We start from the raw sequence: 15,417 nt of genomic DNA, 5'->3' as shown, positions 1-15,417 counted from the left end.
GTGTTCTGGAAGTCAACTCGGGTTCTCTGTCCGCAGACGTACTCCGGCCTCTTCTGCGTGGTGGTCAACCCCTACAAGCAGCTGCCCATCTACTCAGAGAAGATCGTGGACATGTACAAGGGCAAGAAGAGGCACGAGATGCCACCCCACATCTACGCCATCGCCGACACGGCCTACCGGAGCATGCTGCAAGGTGAGCGGAGGACGGGGACCGGGACGGGGACGGGGACGGGGCTCCTCCCCTCCGGGCCCGCCCGCCTGCATCCTCGCCAAGAATGTGGAGCTGGGCGGGCGGGCGCTGGGCCCCTGGAGCCTTGTGACTGAAAAAGGGAAAGAAGGCAGCTGAACATCTGGGCGCGCGGCTGGGAGGGCGAGAGAGAGCAGGCAGCTTGGGCAAATACGGGCATGGGCGGCCGGGGCGCCCAGCCCCTCTGCTGCCCCCCAGCCCTGCGTCAGGGTGCGGACCACATGGTGCCCTCACCTCCGAAGGAAGGGGGTGACTGCCAGTCCTGGGGCTGAGCCAGCCTGCCCTGCACTTGGAGCCAGCCGAGGCTGGAGTCCCGGGGGGTGGTGTGAGAGGTCTTCTCCTCTCCAGCCTCAGTTTCTCCATCTGTAAAAAGGGAGTGATAGGGTCCGTCTTGCAGCTTGTGGAGATTCTAATGCAGGCGTTTCCAGCCTAAAATTGATTTTTGCATAGGTCTGAGGTCCTATAACCACCACTCAGACCAAGATGTGAAAGATTTCCAGAAAGTTCCCTCATGCCTCGACCTAGTCACTACCTCCTTTATAACCCCCCCCCCCCGAGGTAACTGTTATTGTGACTTCTGTCACCTTCAGTTTTGGCTCTTGTTAGACTTCATAAAAATTATGTCCTTATATTCATATTTTTCTCATAAGCTCCCTTTCTCACAATCTAGTTCCAACTGAACAAGATTTAGTTAAGAGCACAGATTCTAGAATAGGGGCGCCTGTGTTTAAATCCCAGCTCTGCCACTCAGTTGCTGTGTGACCTTGAGCAAGCTACTTAACCTCTCTGTGCCTCTGGTTCCTCATCTGCAAAAGACAATGACAGTAACTGTGACCTATCTCATAGGCTGATGTGAAGATTAAGTGAACTATTGAACATGCAGGGCTTAGAACAGAGCCTGGTACTTAGCCAAAGCTCACTAAGTGAAGGAGCGCCTGGGTGGCTCAGATGGTTAAGCGCCTGACTCTTGATTTCAGCCCAGGTCATGAGTTCACAGTTTATGAGTTTGAGCCCAAGTCAGTTTCCACGCTGCCAGTGGGGAGCCTTCTCGGGATTCTCCCTCTCTCCCTCTCTCTATGCCCCTCGCCTGCTTGTGCTCTCTACATAAATTAAAACTAAATAAATAAGTAAATAAATAACTCAATAACTCAGCATAAACTATTCTCATCATCGTTCATAAAACCGGATGTTAGACATTGCAACTATATACGTTTTTTTTTGCATGCACATTGAAAAGAATATATAACTATTAAAATTATTATTATTATTTTAAATTTTAGAGTGAGAGAGCATGAGTGGGGGAGAGGGGCAGAGGGAAAAAGAAAGAATCGTAAGCAGTCTCCATGCTCAGCACAGAGCCCGATGTGGGGCTCAATCCCACGACCTGAGCTGAAATTAACAGTCAGACTTTTAACTGACCACGCCACCCAGGCGCCCCTGTGACTATTAAAATTAAAATCGTAATCTGAGGGGCATCTAAAATCACTTTGTTGTGCTTCATGGGTCATGACTGCATCTACTGTGCTTCATGCAGGGCTGGGTATGGCAGAAGCTTGGAAAACAGACGTTTGCAGTTGTGGGGCCTCTTCTTAGCCTCTATTTGAATAGCACTTTGGGTCAAGGCACAGACGTCCTTTAACATGAACACACACATTCTCTTTTTTTTTTAAATCTTCACCATCTACGGGATAGGGTCGGTGTTACTACCTACACTTTCCAACAGAGGCAAACGAGTTTCTCAAAGTGCTTGGAAACCCAGGCCATGACCCAGGAGGACTTACTCCAGGAATGCAAGGCTGGTTCACTCTTCAAAAATCAGTCAATATGACAGTCTAAAGAAGAAAAACCACACCATTATATCCAGCGGTGCAGAAAAAAGCATTTAACAAAACTTAGTATCTGTTCATGAGAAAGTATCTCAGCAAACTAGGAAAAGGAGGGACTTTCATCAACCTGGTACAAGGAATGTCCAAAAAATCTATAACATCAGATTTGATAGTGATAGTGACAGGTTGAATCCTTGCCCCCTAAGATGAGTAACAAGGTAAGGGTGTCTCCTCTTACCACCCTTGTTCAACATCATATGTACTAGAGGTCCTAGCCAGTGTAATAAGGCAAGAAAATGAAACTGGGGCATCTCCAAGTTGTGAACTTTACCTGTTGGACAACCTTGGTCTTCTTTCAACAAATCCCTTTGCCTCAGCAGGGTCGAGCCCTTGCTTTCCTCCTCGGGTGTTTTGGGGGCATCGTAAAAAGAACAGCACCCATTCCAGTGCCGTTGATCTTTGGGGAGGGGTGAGAGGATTTTTCATCTTATAAATGGATCTGGTCTTGAGATACAGGAGTTCTCCTGTCTCCTTACGCTTGGGAGAGGGCAGCAGAAAAGGGCTTTGCCAGTCCTAAAGCTGTATATAATTGCTACATGACTATGAGGTGCAAATAGTCCTGAGGTTGTGAATCAGCAGCTAATGGGCTGTATCCAGCCTTCAGATAACTTTGGTTTGGTCCACACAGTTTTCAGGATACTTGGAGTAGTTGTCGACTTTTTTTTTAATGTTTATTTTATTTATTTTATGTTTTTTGAGAGAGAGAGACTTACGAGCAGGGAAGGGGCAGAGAGAGAGGGAGACACAGAACTGGATACAGGCTGCAGGCTCTGAGCTGTCAGCACAGAGCCCGACGCAGGGCTCAAACTCATGAACCGTGAGATCGTGACCTGAGCTGAAGTCAGACACAACCGACTTAGGTTCTTGTGAAAATATTGGAACATCTGCCAACACTGGGCCTGTGTTCCCGTATGTCAACCATCCGTTTAGAGAGGGCATGAGTTTCCCAGGACTGGGGGCACTCATTTGTGTTCACTGCCCGGCCCTTGGGTCTGAGTTTTCAACCTCTGGGATAGCTACCTCCAAGAGTGTTCCGAGTCAGGAATGGAGAACTCCGTTCTGGAAGTTCCTGAGGGCAGGGATCCAGGTGTACCTTGGAGACACCCCTCAAGCTAGAGGGTCTCAGGTAGAAGTGCCCCCAAGTTACTGACAGAGCAGGTCAAACCCTACAAGTAGACCCAAGCTGGACCATTGCAGACCTGGAGCTGCCATTACCTTCAACAACCAGCAGAGGGAGCCTTGCAAAGATGGCCACATGGACATGTAATCTCGGGTTGTGACGCGATGTTCCTGGAGTTAGATACGTGTCATTGCTTAGAAAAACAAACAAACAAACAAACAAACAAAAACATTTCTTTGTGGTCTCCCTTGATGGAAAAGTTAACAGTGATGATTCACATACCTTTTTAAGGAAGTTGAACATCACAAAGTTGCAGTATTCATGGCATTTGGGGGTGCTTTGGGTTGCAAAAAACCCCCACGTAGCAACCAATTAAAGCGGCTTAAACAATAGGAGTTTATTCTCTCACGTAACAAGAAGAGAACAGGTGGACGATTTCAGGGTTAGTTAATCCAGCAGCTCAAAAACAGACCTCTCTGGGATTTTCTCGGCTTCTCCCTCATGGTTACAAGATGGCAGCCATAGCTCCAGATATCATGTCTTCATGTGATGATAGCAGAACGCATGAAGGAAGTGGAAAGCTAGGTTCTTTTTTCCATGTCTCTTTTTTTTTTTACCCCGGGAGAAAAATCTTTTCCAGGAATTCCTCAGCAGGCATCCCCTTACGTCTCATTAATTAAAACTTGGTCACATGCCGACCTCTAAACCCAGGGTTGGCAAACAGGACCGGGACCTTCATAATTGGTTCAGACTATTCCTGGCTCTTTCCTGGAGCTGAGGGAGCTCCCACAAGCCCATTTTTTTTCTGAATACTGGAATGAAATGAAATTCCATTAGCGAAGGGGAAGGGAAAGTCACAGGTAAGCACTGCCACAATGCTCTTAAAATACATGTGTGTAAGTTTAAAAAAAGAAAACCTTTAATATTTTATGTTCATTCTAGAAAAAATAAAAACATATACTTAAGCTAATGAGAATATACCAGCACCCATAATTCTCTCACCCAGAGGTCACCACCACTAACCTTTGGTATGCAGCCTTTCGTGTAGTAACTGAGCTGAAAGTCTTGAAATGAAGGGAGTTTGGAGTGTCTGAAAATAACCGATTCCAGGGAAAAAAAGGTCACTTACAACAGGGACCAAAGTTTCACTGGAAGGGGTGGGGGGGGGGAGACGTTTTGACTGGGCTGGGGCAATGGCATTGCAAATTGTAAATTTATTTTATCTGCATACGATAGGAATTTGGCAATAATTGGAAATAGATGCCAATTCTTACATTGAGTATAAAATTAAGGGCTGATTTTTTTTTAATGTTTATTTATTTTTGAGAGAGAGAGAGAGAGAGCAGGGAAGGGGCAGAGAGAGAGGGAGACAAAGGATCCGAAGTGGGCTTTGTGCTGACAGCAGACAGCCCAATGCAGGGTTGGAACTCATGAACTGTGAGATCATGACCTGAGCTGAAGTCGGACGCTTAACGGACTGAGCCCACCCAGGCGCCCCAGGGTTGATATTTTTTAACCTTTTTTTTTTCTTTTTGGACAAAATCACGTGAGAGCATATCACAGCATTCCTCACGTCGTGTTTGATCTCTGCAGCACCAGCTAAAGAGGATAATTTTTGCAGACTTATTAGAGTTTTCCCAAGTGTTCTTTTGTTTCGTTGTTCTTAAAATACTACCATGTTGTCGTTCGCGGTGACTCTGTGGTCACAATTTAGTTGTGAACGGACGTGACTTCCTTTCCGAGCTCATTGACCTCGCGACACATTGCACCTTCAGGGAAATTGTCTGTTGTGCATGGCTGCTGCTTTGTTGTGTGTGTGTGTGTGGATGATGGTGGGTGCTGACACCCCGTCATCGGCAAGATAAAGCTGCTGAGTTGGATAAGAGGCAGTGATGGGGACCAGAGAGGGCTGCTTCAGTGGGGTCTGGTTTCCTAAGTGGTGAACTCATCGAAGAATATTTCTGTGTCGGGATCATTTGGCTTCCGCAGACAACCTCCCGACTGTGGGGCATGGTAATACTCGATGACGGGGATCCCCATGTCAATACATTCCATTCCCTGCGGGCTCTACATTTTGATACAAAATCACATAGTGAGATGGAAAATGACTCAGAAGCGTTGGCACATTTTAACCCCCAAGGGAAATCCATTAACTGTGAGCACGCCCATCCGTAAAAGATAAAGTTTTGAGTGTGAATGTTAATCAGCAGTTGCTACTTAGGCATTCATTTTGGCATTACCTGGTCCTTTCTGGAAAACTGGCAATGGTAGACTCCAATGAAACAGATCATGGGAAAAAAGTGGAAGCTTTGGGAAAAAAACCTTCTTCTCTCTAAAGGGGAAATTTGGTTTTTGCAAAGGAAGGTGTAGGCCCAGTTTGTGACTCCGTTGATGAATATTGCTGTCCCAGTCTGTAAGGTCATTCGGCCAGGAGCCACAAGGAGCTTTCTGTCTTTTATTTTTGGTTTGTTTTAATGTTTATTTACTTTTGAGAGACAGAGAGAGACAGAGAATGAGCAGGGGAGGAGCAGAGAGAGGGAGAAACAGAATCAGAAGCAGGCTCCAGGCTCCGAGCTGTCAGCACAGAGCCCGGACGCGGGGCTTGAACCCACAAACCGTGAGATCATGACCAGAGCCAAAATAGGACGCTTAACCGCCTGAGCCACCCAGGCGCCCCGAGCTTTCTGTCTTGTTGGAGACATAAAGCAAGCAACTGTGGCTTCCTCCTCCACAAGGTTTTTGTAGAACAGATGGGGTGTGAAGAGGTGGTTTGGGATGGATAACACATGTGGTGAATGTAGAATGTAATCTTTGAATGTGTTACATGAGTGATACCTTAAGTTCCTGAGGACCCATCAACTGCCTAAGAGCCAGACTGTATCCTTATCTGCCTATTCATTTCTGTATCTCCAGCATACCTACTGGTGCCCAGCATATAGAAGCTGCTCAGTTAATACTTGTTGATAATTAATGGATGTACTTAATCACTAACTCTTCCCCAGATTCTCCTTTCTAAATGTGTTAATCCCCCTTCACTATGTCTAGATATGTGTTGGGGACCCTACTTACAGCTTCTCCTTGAAGGTGGTTGCAACTGGAGCCTTCTGAGCTGCCCTGGCTACCCTCCATGACTGGTAGCTGACATCCGAGACCTTCCTAACCATGCTTGGAATTCACTTCACTGCTCTCTTGGTGGATTCCTTGGCCCTGGTTTCATGCCTTCTTCCTTGATTTGCTGTGCTGTTTAAATGGAGCACCTTTTTTAGTACCTTCTCAAGAAAGGATGTGTATGAGGCAGATTGAGATCCTGCATATCTCATCTGAAGACTTGATACTTCTCTAATATGTGACGGCTAGTTTAGCTGGGTTTAAAATTTCAAGCAACGAATAGTTTTCTTTCAGAATTTTGAAGGCATCGCTTCACAGTCTTCTAGCTTGTGTCATTTTTGAGAAGATAAAAGCCACTTGGATTCTGAATCGTTTATGTGTGACCAATTTATTCCCCTCCTTCTCTGGAGGCTTTTAGACCCTTCTTTATCCCCCTGTTCATGATGAGGGGATTTGTCATGGATCTGTTTTCACCCATTGTGCTGGAGACTTCATGGACCCTCTTAATCTGTAAACTCATGGCCTTAAGTTCTGGGACATTTTCGTGAATTACTTCCTTGATGATTTCTTTCTTCTCTGTATTCGCTGTTCTGCTTCTCTAGAAAGTTTTCTCATGTCCAGAATTGAACTCTGGCACTATCCCTTTTTCATCTTCTTATCCTTTTCTGGACACTTTCCTCAACTTTGTCTTACAAACCTTCCATTAAATTTTAATTTCTTTGTGTGTGTTTGTGTGTGTGTGTGTGTGTTTAATTTCTAAGAACTCTATTTTGTTTCCTGAATCTTTCTTATAGCATTTTTTCCCCATGTGATGTGATGTCCTTTTCCTTGGAGGATTCGTCTCCATGTTGAGTCTGTTACCTCCAGGATGGTTCTTTTCCTATTGACTTATTTCCATTTCTGTCTGACATATTAATAGCTTTCTTCAGAAGTTTGCTGATTCTTGGCTATCCGTGCATCAGGGATGCATCAGTGCATGGGCACCACAGCAGTGATGGGTGCTCTGAACTTGCACGAATAGCTTGCTGGGGATGAGCTTGGCTATTCCCTGGGGCACTTTTAGCTGCTCTTTCCATCTTTCCTTGGGCTGATCAGATTTTTCAGGGAAGATTTGTGTTGTCTTCTGCCTGGAGGGTCAAGATCTGTCCACAATCGTTTTGGTTGCTTGTGTGTGTGTGTGTGTGTGTGTGTGAGAGAGAGAGAGAGAGAGAGAGAGAGAGAGAGCGCACGGGTGCGAGCAAGTGAGAGGGGGAGGGGCAGTAGGGGGAGAGAGAGAATCCCAAGCGGGCTCTGTGCCAACAGAAGAGCTCAACATGGGGCTCAATCCTATGAACCGTGAAATCATGACTTGAGCCAAAATCAAGAGTCAGACGCTTAACCCACTGAGCTGCCCAGGCGCCCCTGTGTACCAGTATTTTGAAACTCTAGTTAAGAGGCTAAGGGCTTCAAACTGTGGAATGAAACTTGCATGTTTTCCTTTCCATATGGTCCCTGGTGCACCCCAGGCCAGAGACTCTCTGTTTAATGCTCTCCAGAGAATAAAATCTGCCCCTTTCTGTGGGCTGTGGGAATGGCAGCCATTTGGCTGCAGGGAGTGTGGAAGGTATCTGGCTTTTCCAGCAGCTTCTCAAGCCAACTTTGAGCTCATCCTCATGTTTATAAGTGCTCCTTCACCCATTCTTCCAGAGACCCCCTGGTGCAGCTGGTTACTGAGGTTTGGCCAGTGGAGGGGGAGAGGGAGGACGCACAGGGGATTCTGGGATGAAATCACATTTCTTCCAGTCTTCTCCATTGTCAGCTCACACTTCTTCCCTGGGATTGCCATCACTCATCCTGTTTTCTGCCTTCCCAGATTTTGTTGCTATTTACTCTCTCTTCTCCAGTTCATTTCACCTGTTCCACGTGTGTTTGAAAAATCCCTTTACTGTCATTTCACTCAGGTTTGAAGAGGAAGGAGCCTAAATGCATGTGTTCAACCCACTCTCCTTCAATGGAAACTCTCTCAAACCTTCTTTTCCAAAGTGGTGATAAGGAGAATAGTGGATTTTTATTGTGTGCTTGCCCTATGCTTTCTGGGGATATTCTCTATCAATCCTTACCCCAAACCTACAAGGCGGACAGGATCAGATTAACATCTTTAAAATGAAACCTTGGGGTGCCTGGGTGGCTCAGTTGGTTGAGCGTCCAACCTCAGCTCAGGTGGTGATCTCCCAGTTCGTGAGTTCGAGCCCCACATCAGGCTCACTGCTGTCAGCCCAGAGCCTGCTTCAGATCCTCTGTCTCCCTCCCTCTCTGTCCCTCCCTTGCTTGCACTGTCTCTCTCAAAGTAGATAAACATTAAAAAAAAAATAAAATCAAGCCTTGAAACTATTATAGTGCCCACATATGTAATCTAGAATACAAGCAATACTAAATTGTAAAGCCAGGAAGGCCAACAAAGTTTTTATGTTTCACCATAACATTTTCCTTGCTGGTTTTCATGAAACAGCAAATACTATACCCTTCCAAAATTGTTCATTATTTTTCCCTTCATTCCTTCCTGTGTGTGCATGTGCACGTGGGCCTGTGGTTATGTGAGTTGTCAGATAATCCAACATGGGAAGCGGGTGCTAATATTAAATTTTTTTTAATGTTTATTTATTTTTGAGAGAGAGAGGGGGAATGAATGAGCGGAGGAGGGGCAGAGAGAGGGAGACACAGAATCTGAAGCAAGCTCCAGGCTCCGAGCTGTCAGCACAGAGCCTGACGCAGGTCTCGAACCCACAAATCGTGAGATCATGACCTGAGCTGAAGTCAGACGCTTAACCGACTGAGCCACCCAGGTGCCCCAAGCGGGTGTCATTATTAGCCTCCTTTTATAGCTGGGGAAACTGAGGCTCAGAGAGGAGAAGAACTTGCCAAAAGTCCCAAACATGTCAGAGCTGGATTTGAACTTGGGTTTATCTGACGCCCAAGCTGAAGGCTCGCCTGGTCAGTGGGGGGCTCCAGCTGCTGCACTGAGCCCCTGACTGTACCCCCATGGAAGGTTGTTTGCTCCTAGACGGTCTATCTTATTACAGGTCAGGGTGTTGAAGCCCGGGCTGCCTAGGACAGTTTGTTGACTGGGGCAAATTAACATGATACATGTGGGGAAAACACCACCCTTGACATAGCACTTTGGGTCTCCCGCCTCCCCTGCAGTGGTTTGCAGGTGGGGGTAGGGGGGAAGAGTGTGGAGGGCGCATAGGATTTCATTCTGATGTGCTGAGTACAGCCCTCAGGATGTGTTACCCCGTGCAACATCGCGTCTGGATGCGTTTTGTCCTCCTGTAATTAGCACCAAGCGGCCATTCTCAGGGGATTAGAAAAGAAACAACAGCCAGCTGGCCTCTGTCAGCTCAAACCCTCTTTAAGCTGGAGAGCCATCTGGGAGGTGGGGTGACCTAACCTTTAGGCTCTCTTGCTTTGCAAGTTCCCACACTCGGTCGCATCACTCTGTCCGTGGTTGGCGGGCCCTGGGGGGGTGGGGGGCAGCTCAGGGTCACCAACCCCCCCCCCCCAAGGGCTGCTCTGCGAACTTGGCAGAGAGAGGAAGGGCACCCATGTCCCCTCCATCCCCCGCCCATGCCCCGGCTCACTGCTCTGTAAAGCCTGCATGGCTCGGCCCTCTCCAGCACCACGCAGGGCAGCACCCTCCCGCAGAACAGCCTCCCCGTTAGACAAAAAGGAGACTCAGCGTACCAGGTGACTTGGCCCTTGAGCCCTTGTGCAGCTGGAGATGTCACCCTCTGCCACCCTCAAAACATTGATTTTTCCCTCGGCGGTGGTGTGGTACCAGAGTGCCGTTGCCCCCATTTAACAGACCAGGAAACTGAGGCCCCAGGAGGCTAAGGGACTAGCTTGGGCCTTCCCATTAGAAAGGGCCGGACCTGGCCTAATACCCCGTCCTCTTGGGACAGAATCACTGCCATCTAGACGCCTTGGCAGGCTCACTATTTTGGATGACGTTGATGATGGCCCTGGTGACGAGCCTAGCGAGCGCTGCGTTCTCCGACGTGCCGTGGTTTAATTGTCAGCTTTGTGCATCCAGTCTGATATCACTGTTTCCATATCCTTGAAGGGTATGGATTTTTATCCCTCTTCTCCTCAAAAGAACAGTGTCTTGCCCAAGAGGCGGGACCAGGAAGTCATGTCAAGTCGTTTTGCTCCAGAGACCGTGTTCCTACGGCGCACCCCCAGAGAGGGGACCAGATGCGTGGTCTTCGGCCTCTTGGAGATTTTGTCGCGGCTCTGTGTCTGGCCTGGCAGGGCGGTGGGGGGGTGGCTCCATCTGCCTGACTCGGTCCTCACTGACACGCCGTGACCAAGCAAGGTCGGTGCTGAGTTGTCATGGGCAGTTCACGTTTTTTGCCAGGAAATGCGGAAGCATAGAGGATCGTCTGATGAGCCTTTTAGGGACCGCCCTGTGGTGTCTTACACGGAGGGGAGAGAGCTAGGGAGAGTTTGTTTATTTTTTAACAAGCAGTAAATACTGAGTTGAAGGAGCAGGCATGCTCAAGGGACTTGGGGAGCTCTGGCTGATAATCGCTGAAGAGAAACGCACGCTCCGGCCTCCTCCTCCCTCTCTGTCCTCCCAACCCCAGAGGAAATCCCTGGTCGCCTTTGATTCAACAGTGCTAACTGAGGCCCCACTGTGGGGGGGCGGGCTGGTGAGGGGGGGGGGCACAGTCTACTCCGTGGGGACAGACAAGGGGAGGGAGACGCAGGTATTCATCAAATCATTGCACAAACACACGTGCTATGTAAGGGACTTCCAGGGGGACGCCTGGGTGGCTCAGTCGGTTAAGCCTCCGACTCTCGATCTCAGCTCCGGTCGTGATCTCGTGGTTTGTGGGATGGAGCCTTGTGCTGGGCTCTGTGCTGACCGTGAAAATATCGGTCTTGCCGCGTCCCACCCGCCAACTGGCCACGTCTGCTGTTAAAGATGCCAGAGCCTGCTTCGGATTCTGTGTCTCCCTCTCTCTCTCTGTCCTTCTCCTGCTCACCCTCTGTCTCTCTCTCAAAATAAATAAAGATAAAAAATTTTCTTTTTAAAAAAAAATTTTTTTTTAACGTTTATTTTTGAGACAGAGAGAGACAGAGCATGAACAGGGGAGGGTCAGAGAGAGGGAGACACAGAATCCGAAACAGGCTCCAGGCTCCGAGCTGTCAGCACAGAGCCCGATGCGGGGCTCGAACCCACGGACCGCGAGATCATGACCTGAGCTGAAGTCGGTCGCTCAACCGACTGAGCCACCCAGGCGCCCCAAGATGAAAAATTTTCTTAAAAAATTAAAAAAGAAAAGACGCCAGACCTGGGGCGCCTGGGTGGCTCAGTCAGTTAAGCATGTGACTCTTGATTCCGGCTCTGGTCGTGATCTCACAGTGGGTGGGTTCAAGCCCCACGTCAGGCTCTGCACTGGCAGTGAGGAGTCTCCTTGGGATTCCCTCCCTCTCTCCCCTTTTCTCTGCTCCCCCCTGCTTGCTTCCTCTCTGTCAAAATAAGTAAACAAGCAAAAAGATGCCAGAGCTTTGGGTAGGTCTGGAAAATTCCTGCTGGGTCCTGCATGAACCCTCAGAGTATGTCTCTTCCCACTCAGAATCTCTTGCTGCCCACTCTGCTGGGGGAGAAGGTGGCAGACCAAGACCAGAGAAAGAGAAGGGCCCTGACCTCCAGGGTGGTGGGTTCGGGCATCAGCTCCTGAGCTGGGTTCAAATCCCTGTTCTGCCGATGCACCCACTCCTTTGTGCCCCAGTTTCCTCTCTTGCCCCGTGAGGCTAATCACTGTGCCCACCCCAGTTGTTGCAAGGGTTCACAAGTGCACGGGGAACACGGTGCCTGTTCGCAGCAGGTGTAATAAGCATTAGCTGTCATGCCAGGACCCGCAGTTGAGGCCCAGCACTGACATTCACCGTGGGTCTGGAATCCTCCGACAACCGCCTTCACACGTGGCACTAGGGGGGCTACTCTCTTCTGCACACGGTGGGGCCTGTGTCCTCCCTTCTTGACTGGCTGCGGTGAGGGGTGGCGGGGTGGGTGGTGGTGACCCTACAGGGACACGGGCTTGGCCGCTGCCCTCTCGCTGGGTCCCACAGCAGCCTGGCATGGGAAGGAAAAGAAGCAGTGAGCCTGGGTCTGTTTTCTCCTTTTATGGTCAGCCTGCAGGCCTCTGGCTTCCCAGCCATAAACCACGAGCTTGTGTTTGGGATCGGGCCGAAATAGCTGGTCTGTGGGGGGCTGGGCGTCCCCTGAGAATCTTCAGGCCAGCTTCAGGGGAGGGACCGCTGGAGCCCGTCATCTGCTCGGAAATCTGACTCGCAGACTTGCACGCCCAAGGCCGGACCCCGAGTGTGGGGGAGGGAGGGGTGTGCAGGGGTGCGTGTGAGGTGAGGGGAACGCCGGGTCTCTGGGCTGAGCGACCTTGGCATGCCAGCCCCGGCCCGGCAGATCTCTGCTCCCGGACGGTGTCCTTTCCATCTCTGACCTACTGTGGCCCAGGCCCCGTGCTTGAGATGCTCTGCTTTTTTGGTGTCTCCGCCTGGGGAAATGCTACACGTCTTTCTCCAGTTAGCGCAGAATCGCTTCAGCTGAGAAGACTGGTTGGCTCTCAGGCAGCTGCCAAGCTAGTTGTCTTACACAGTATTTTGGGCAAATACCTGTCGTAGGATCTGCTCGCTTTATGTATTTATTTACTTTTTAATGTTTTAAATGTGTATTCATTTTTTGAGAGAGAGAAACAGAGTGTGAGCAGGGGAGGGGCAGAGAGACAGGGAGACACAGAATCCGAAGCAGGCTCCAGGCTCCGAGCCGTCAGCCCAGAGCCCGACGCGGGGTCTGAACTCGTGAACCGTGAGATCATGAGCTGAACCAAAGTCAGACGCTTAACCGACTGAGCCACCCAGGTGCCCCCAGCATTTCCTCACTTCCTGAAGTCATTGCTCTACCCATCTGACTCCCACACTGGATCATCAGTCTCTCAAAAGCACACTGAGTAGGTCTTAGTGAACTTGAGGTTTCCGGTGGCTGGCACACAGTCGGGGGTCAGGGCTTGTTTGCCAAGGGGTTATGTGAACACAGACATAAGTGTTTCCCATTGCTTCGGTTTCAACTGCCTTAGAGAGAGCGAGATGCCAATCAGTTAGCATTTCTTGAGTACCTCCTATGTGTCCGGCGTTGTTCCCGGCACCCGGAATCAGGGCCAGCCCTTGACCTCCAGCAGCTCATAGGCTAGTAGGAGAAGCATGAAAAGCAGTTTTGAAACCTCCGAAAAATGAATAGCTCTGTTGAAGGAGTCCGATCTCTTAATTCAGAGATGGTGTAAAATTAACATAGTGTTTTTAAAAAGGTTTATTGTGGTATGCTTTATTTATTTTTAAAACGTTTATTTATATTGAGAGAGAGAGAGACAGAGCATGTGTGTATAGACTCATGTGAACATGAGCAGGGGAGGGGCAGAGAGAGAGGGAGAGGGAGGGAGAGAGTCCCAAGCAGGCTCCAAGCTGTCAGCGTGGAGCCCAACTCGGGGCTCCGTCCCATGAACCGCAAGATCTTGACCTGAGCTGAAATCAAGAGTTGGACACTTAACCAACTGAGCTGCCCAGGTGCCCCACAGCACCATCTAATTTTATATTTCTCTCACCCCAAGAAGAAATTGTGTGCCCATGGGTAGTCACTTCCCAGTCGTGCCTCCAGTTCCACGGGATGCCTCGTCCACTTTCTGTGTCTCTAGATTTGCCTGTTCTGGAAATACCTATCTGTGGAATGAATGAGACACTATGTGGTCCTGTGTGCCTGGCTTCTTGCCCTGAGCGTCATGGCTTCCTTCAGGCTTTATCCACGTTGTGTCCAGTGTCAGGGCTTTATTTCTTCTTTATGGCTGAGCGATACTCCATTGTATGGATGCACCGCATTTTGGGTATCCATTTAGCAGTCGACAGAGGTCTTTATTGTCTCTACTTTGGCTATTATAAATAATATAAAGTAGCATAAGTTTTACTAAGGCGGAAGAGAAAAATTCTGCCTGTTACATGGCCCATTACTATTCCAGATAATCTGTACCCTTCCCTGCTAAGAAGTATTGAGGTTGAAACAATGATCACAGTGAAATTAAATGCTACAGCGGAGGGAACTTTTGGACTGTCACAGCCAGGGCCACCACTAGGCCATGTGGTGCCCTTATAGAAATAGAAAAAGGCACCCCTTTCTCAAGGCACTTTTCCTTCATCTGCTGCCACATTGTTTTAATAAATATACAAATCTATAATGACCAGTGTGAACCGTTCCCCTTAGAGTTATGCAGTGTACAACTTGATCCACTGCCCCTGGCAGCCCCAGACGGGGCATGCAGTTGAAAGGCCTCCAACTGAAGTGCAGGGAGGTATAGTGTCAGAGAAAATCATAGAAGAGGCGACTTTCAAGGGTGTGTACCCCAAAGAATTGAAAACGAGCACTCGAGTGAAAATTTGTGTTTGGATGTTCAGAGCAGTACTATTTACAACAGCTCAAAGGTAGAAACAACCCACATGCCCATCAATGGATGAATGGATACGCAAAATGTGCTCTACTCGTACAGCGGAATGTTATTCAGTCCTAAGAGGGAATGGGATTCTGATACATATCACAACAGGGGTGAACTTCGCAAACATCGTGCTAAATGAAAGAAGCCAGACACAGGAGGCTCCATACTGTACCGTTGTATTTACGTGAAGTGACTGCCAGCAGGTGTGGGAGGTATGGCGTGAAGGGTGCCTCCTGAATGGGTAGGGGCTTTATTTGGGGCTAGTTTTGGAACTAGATGTGCGCAATGCTGTGAATGGACCACATGCCCCCGAATCATTCGCTTCATTCGGTTAATTGTGTGTTATGTGAATTTCACCTCAATGGCAAAAAGAAGAAAGAGAACGGATCAGGCAGGAAGAGGGAGGCGTGAGCAGAAGAAGCAGGAAGTGCAGAGCTCGGAGGGGACCCTGCTCCCCGCGTTCAGAGGGCTCTGCTCTGTTGTGTCAGATACAAGCCCAGGCTCAGGAAGGAGGCGGGA

At 48.9% G+C, this 15,417-nt stretch overlaps 1 protein-coding gene across 4 annotated transcripts in view; it reads left to right on the top strand.

Moving 5' to 3' along the window:
* The window catches only part of MYH11 (myosin heavy chain 11), a 122,181-nt gene that overhangs the window by 26,808 nt on the left and 79,956 nt on the right, over positions 1 to 15,417 (top strand). For all 4 annotated transcript variants that reach the window (XM_027043175.2, XM_053213668.1, XM_027043178.2 and 1 more), the window contains one exon: positions 37 to 193. In XM_027043175.2, coding sequence (XP_026898976.2) covers positions 37 to 193 — 157 coding nt within the window. The remainder of the gene's footprint in view (positions 1 to 36; positions 194 to 15,417) is intronic.

The sequence above is a fragment of the Acinonyx jubatus genome, chromosome E3, assembly GCF_027475565.1.
Source record: "Acinonyx jubatus isolate Ajub_Pintada_27869175 chromosome E3, VMU_Ajub_asm_v1.0, whole genome shotgun sequence".
NCBI lineage: Eukaryota > Metazoa > Chordata > Mammalia > Carnivora > Felidae > Acinonyx > Acinonyx jubatus.
Note: the sequence above shows the minus strand (reverse complement) of the source record. Positions and strands in the feature narration are given on the sequence as shown.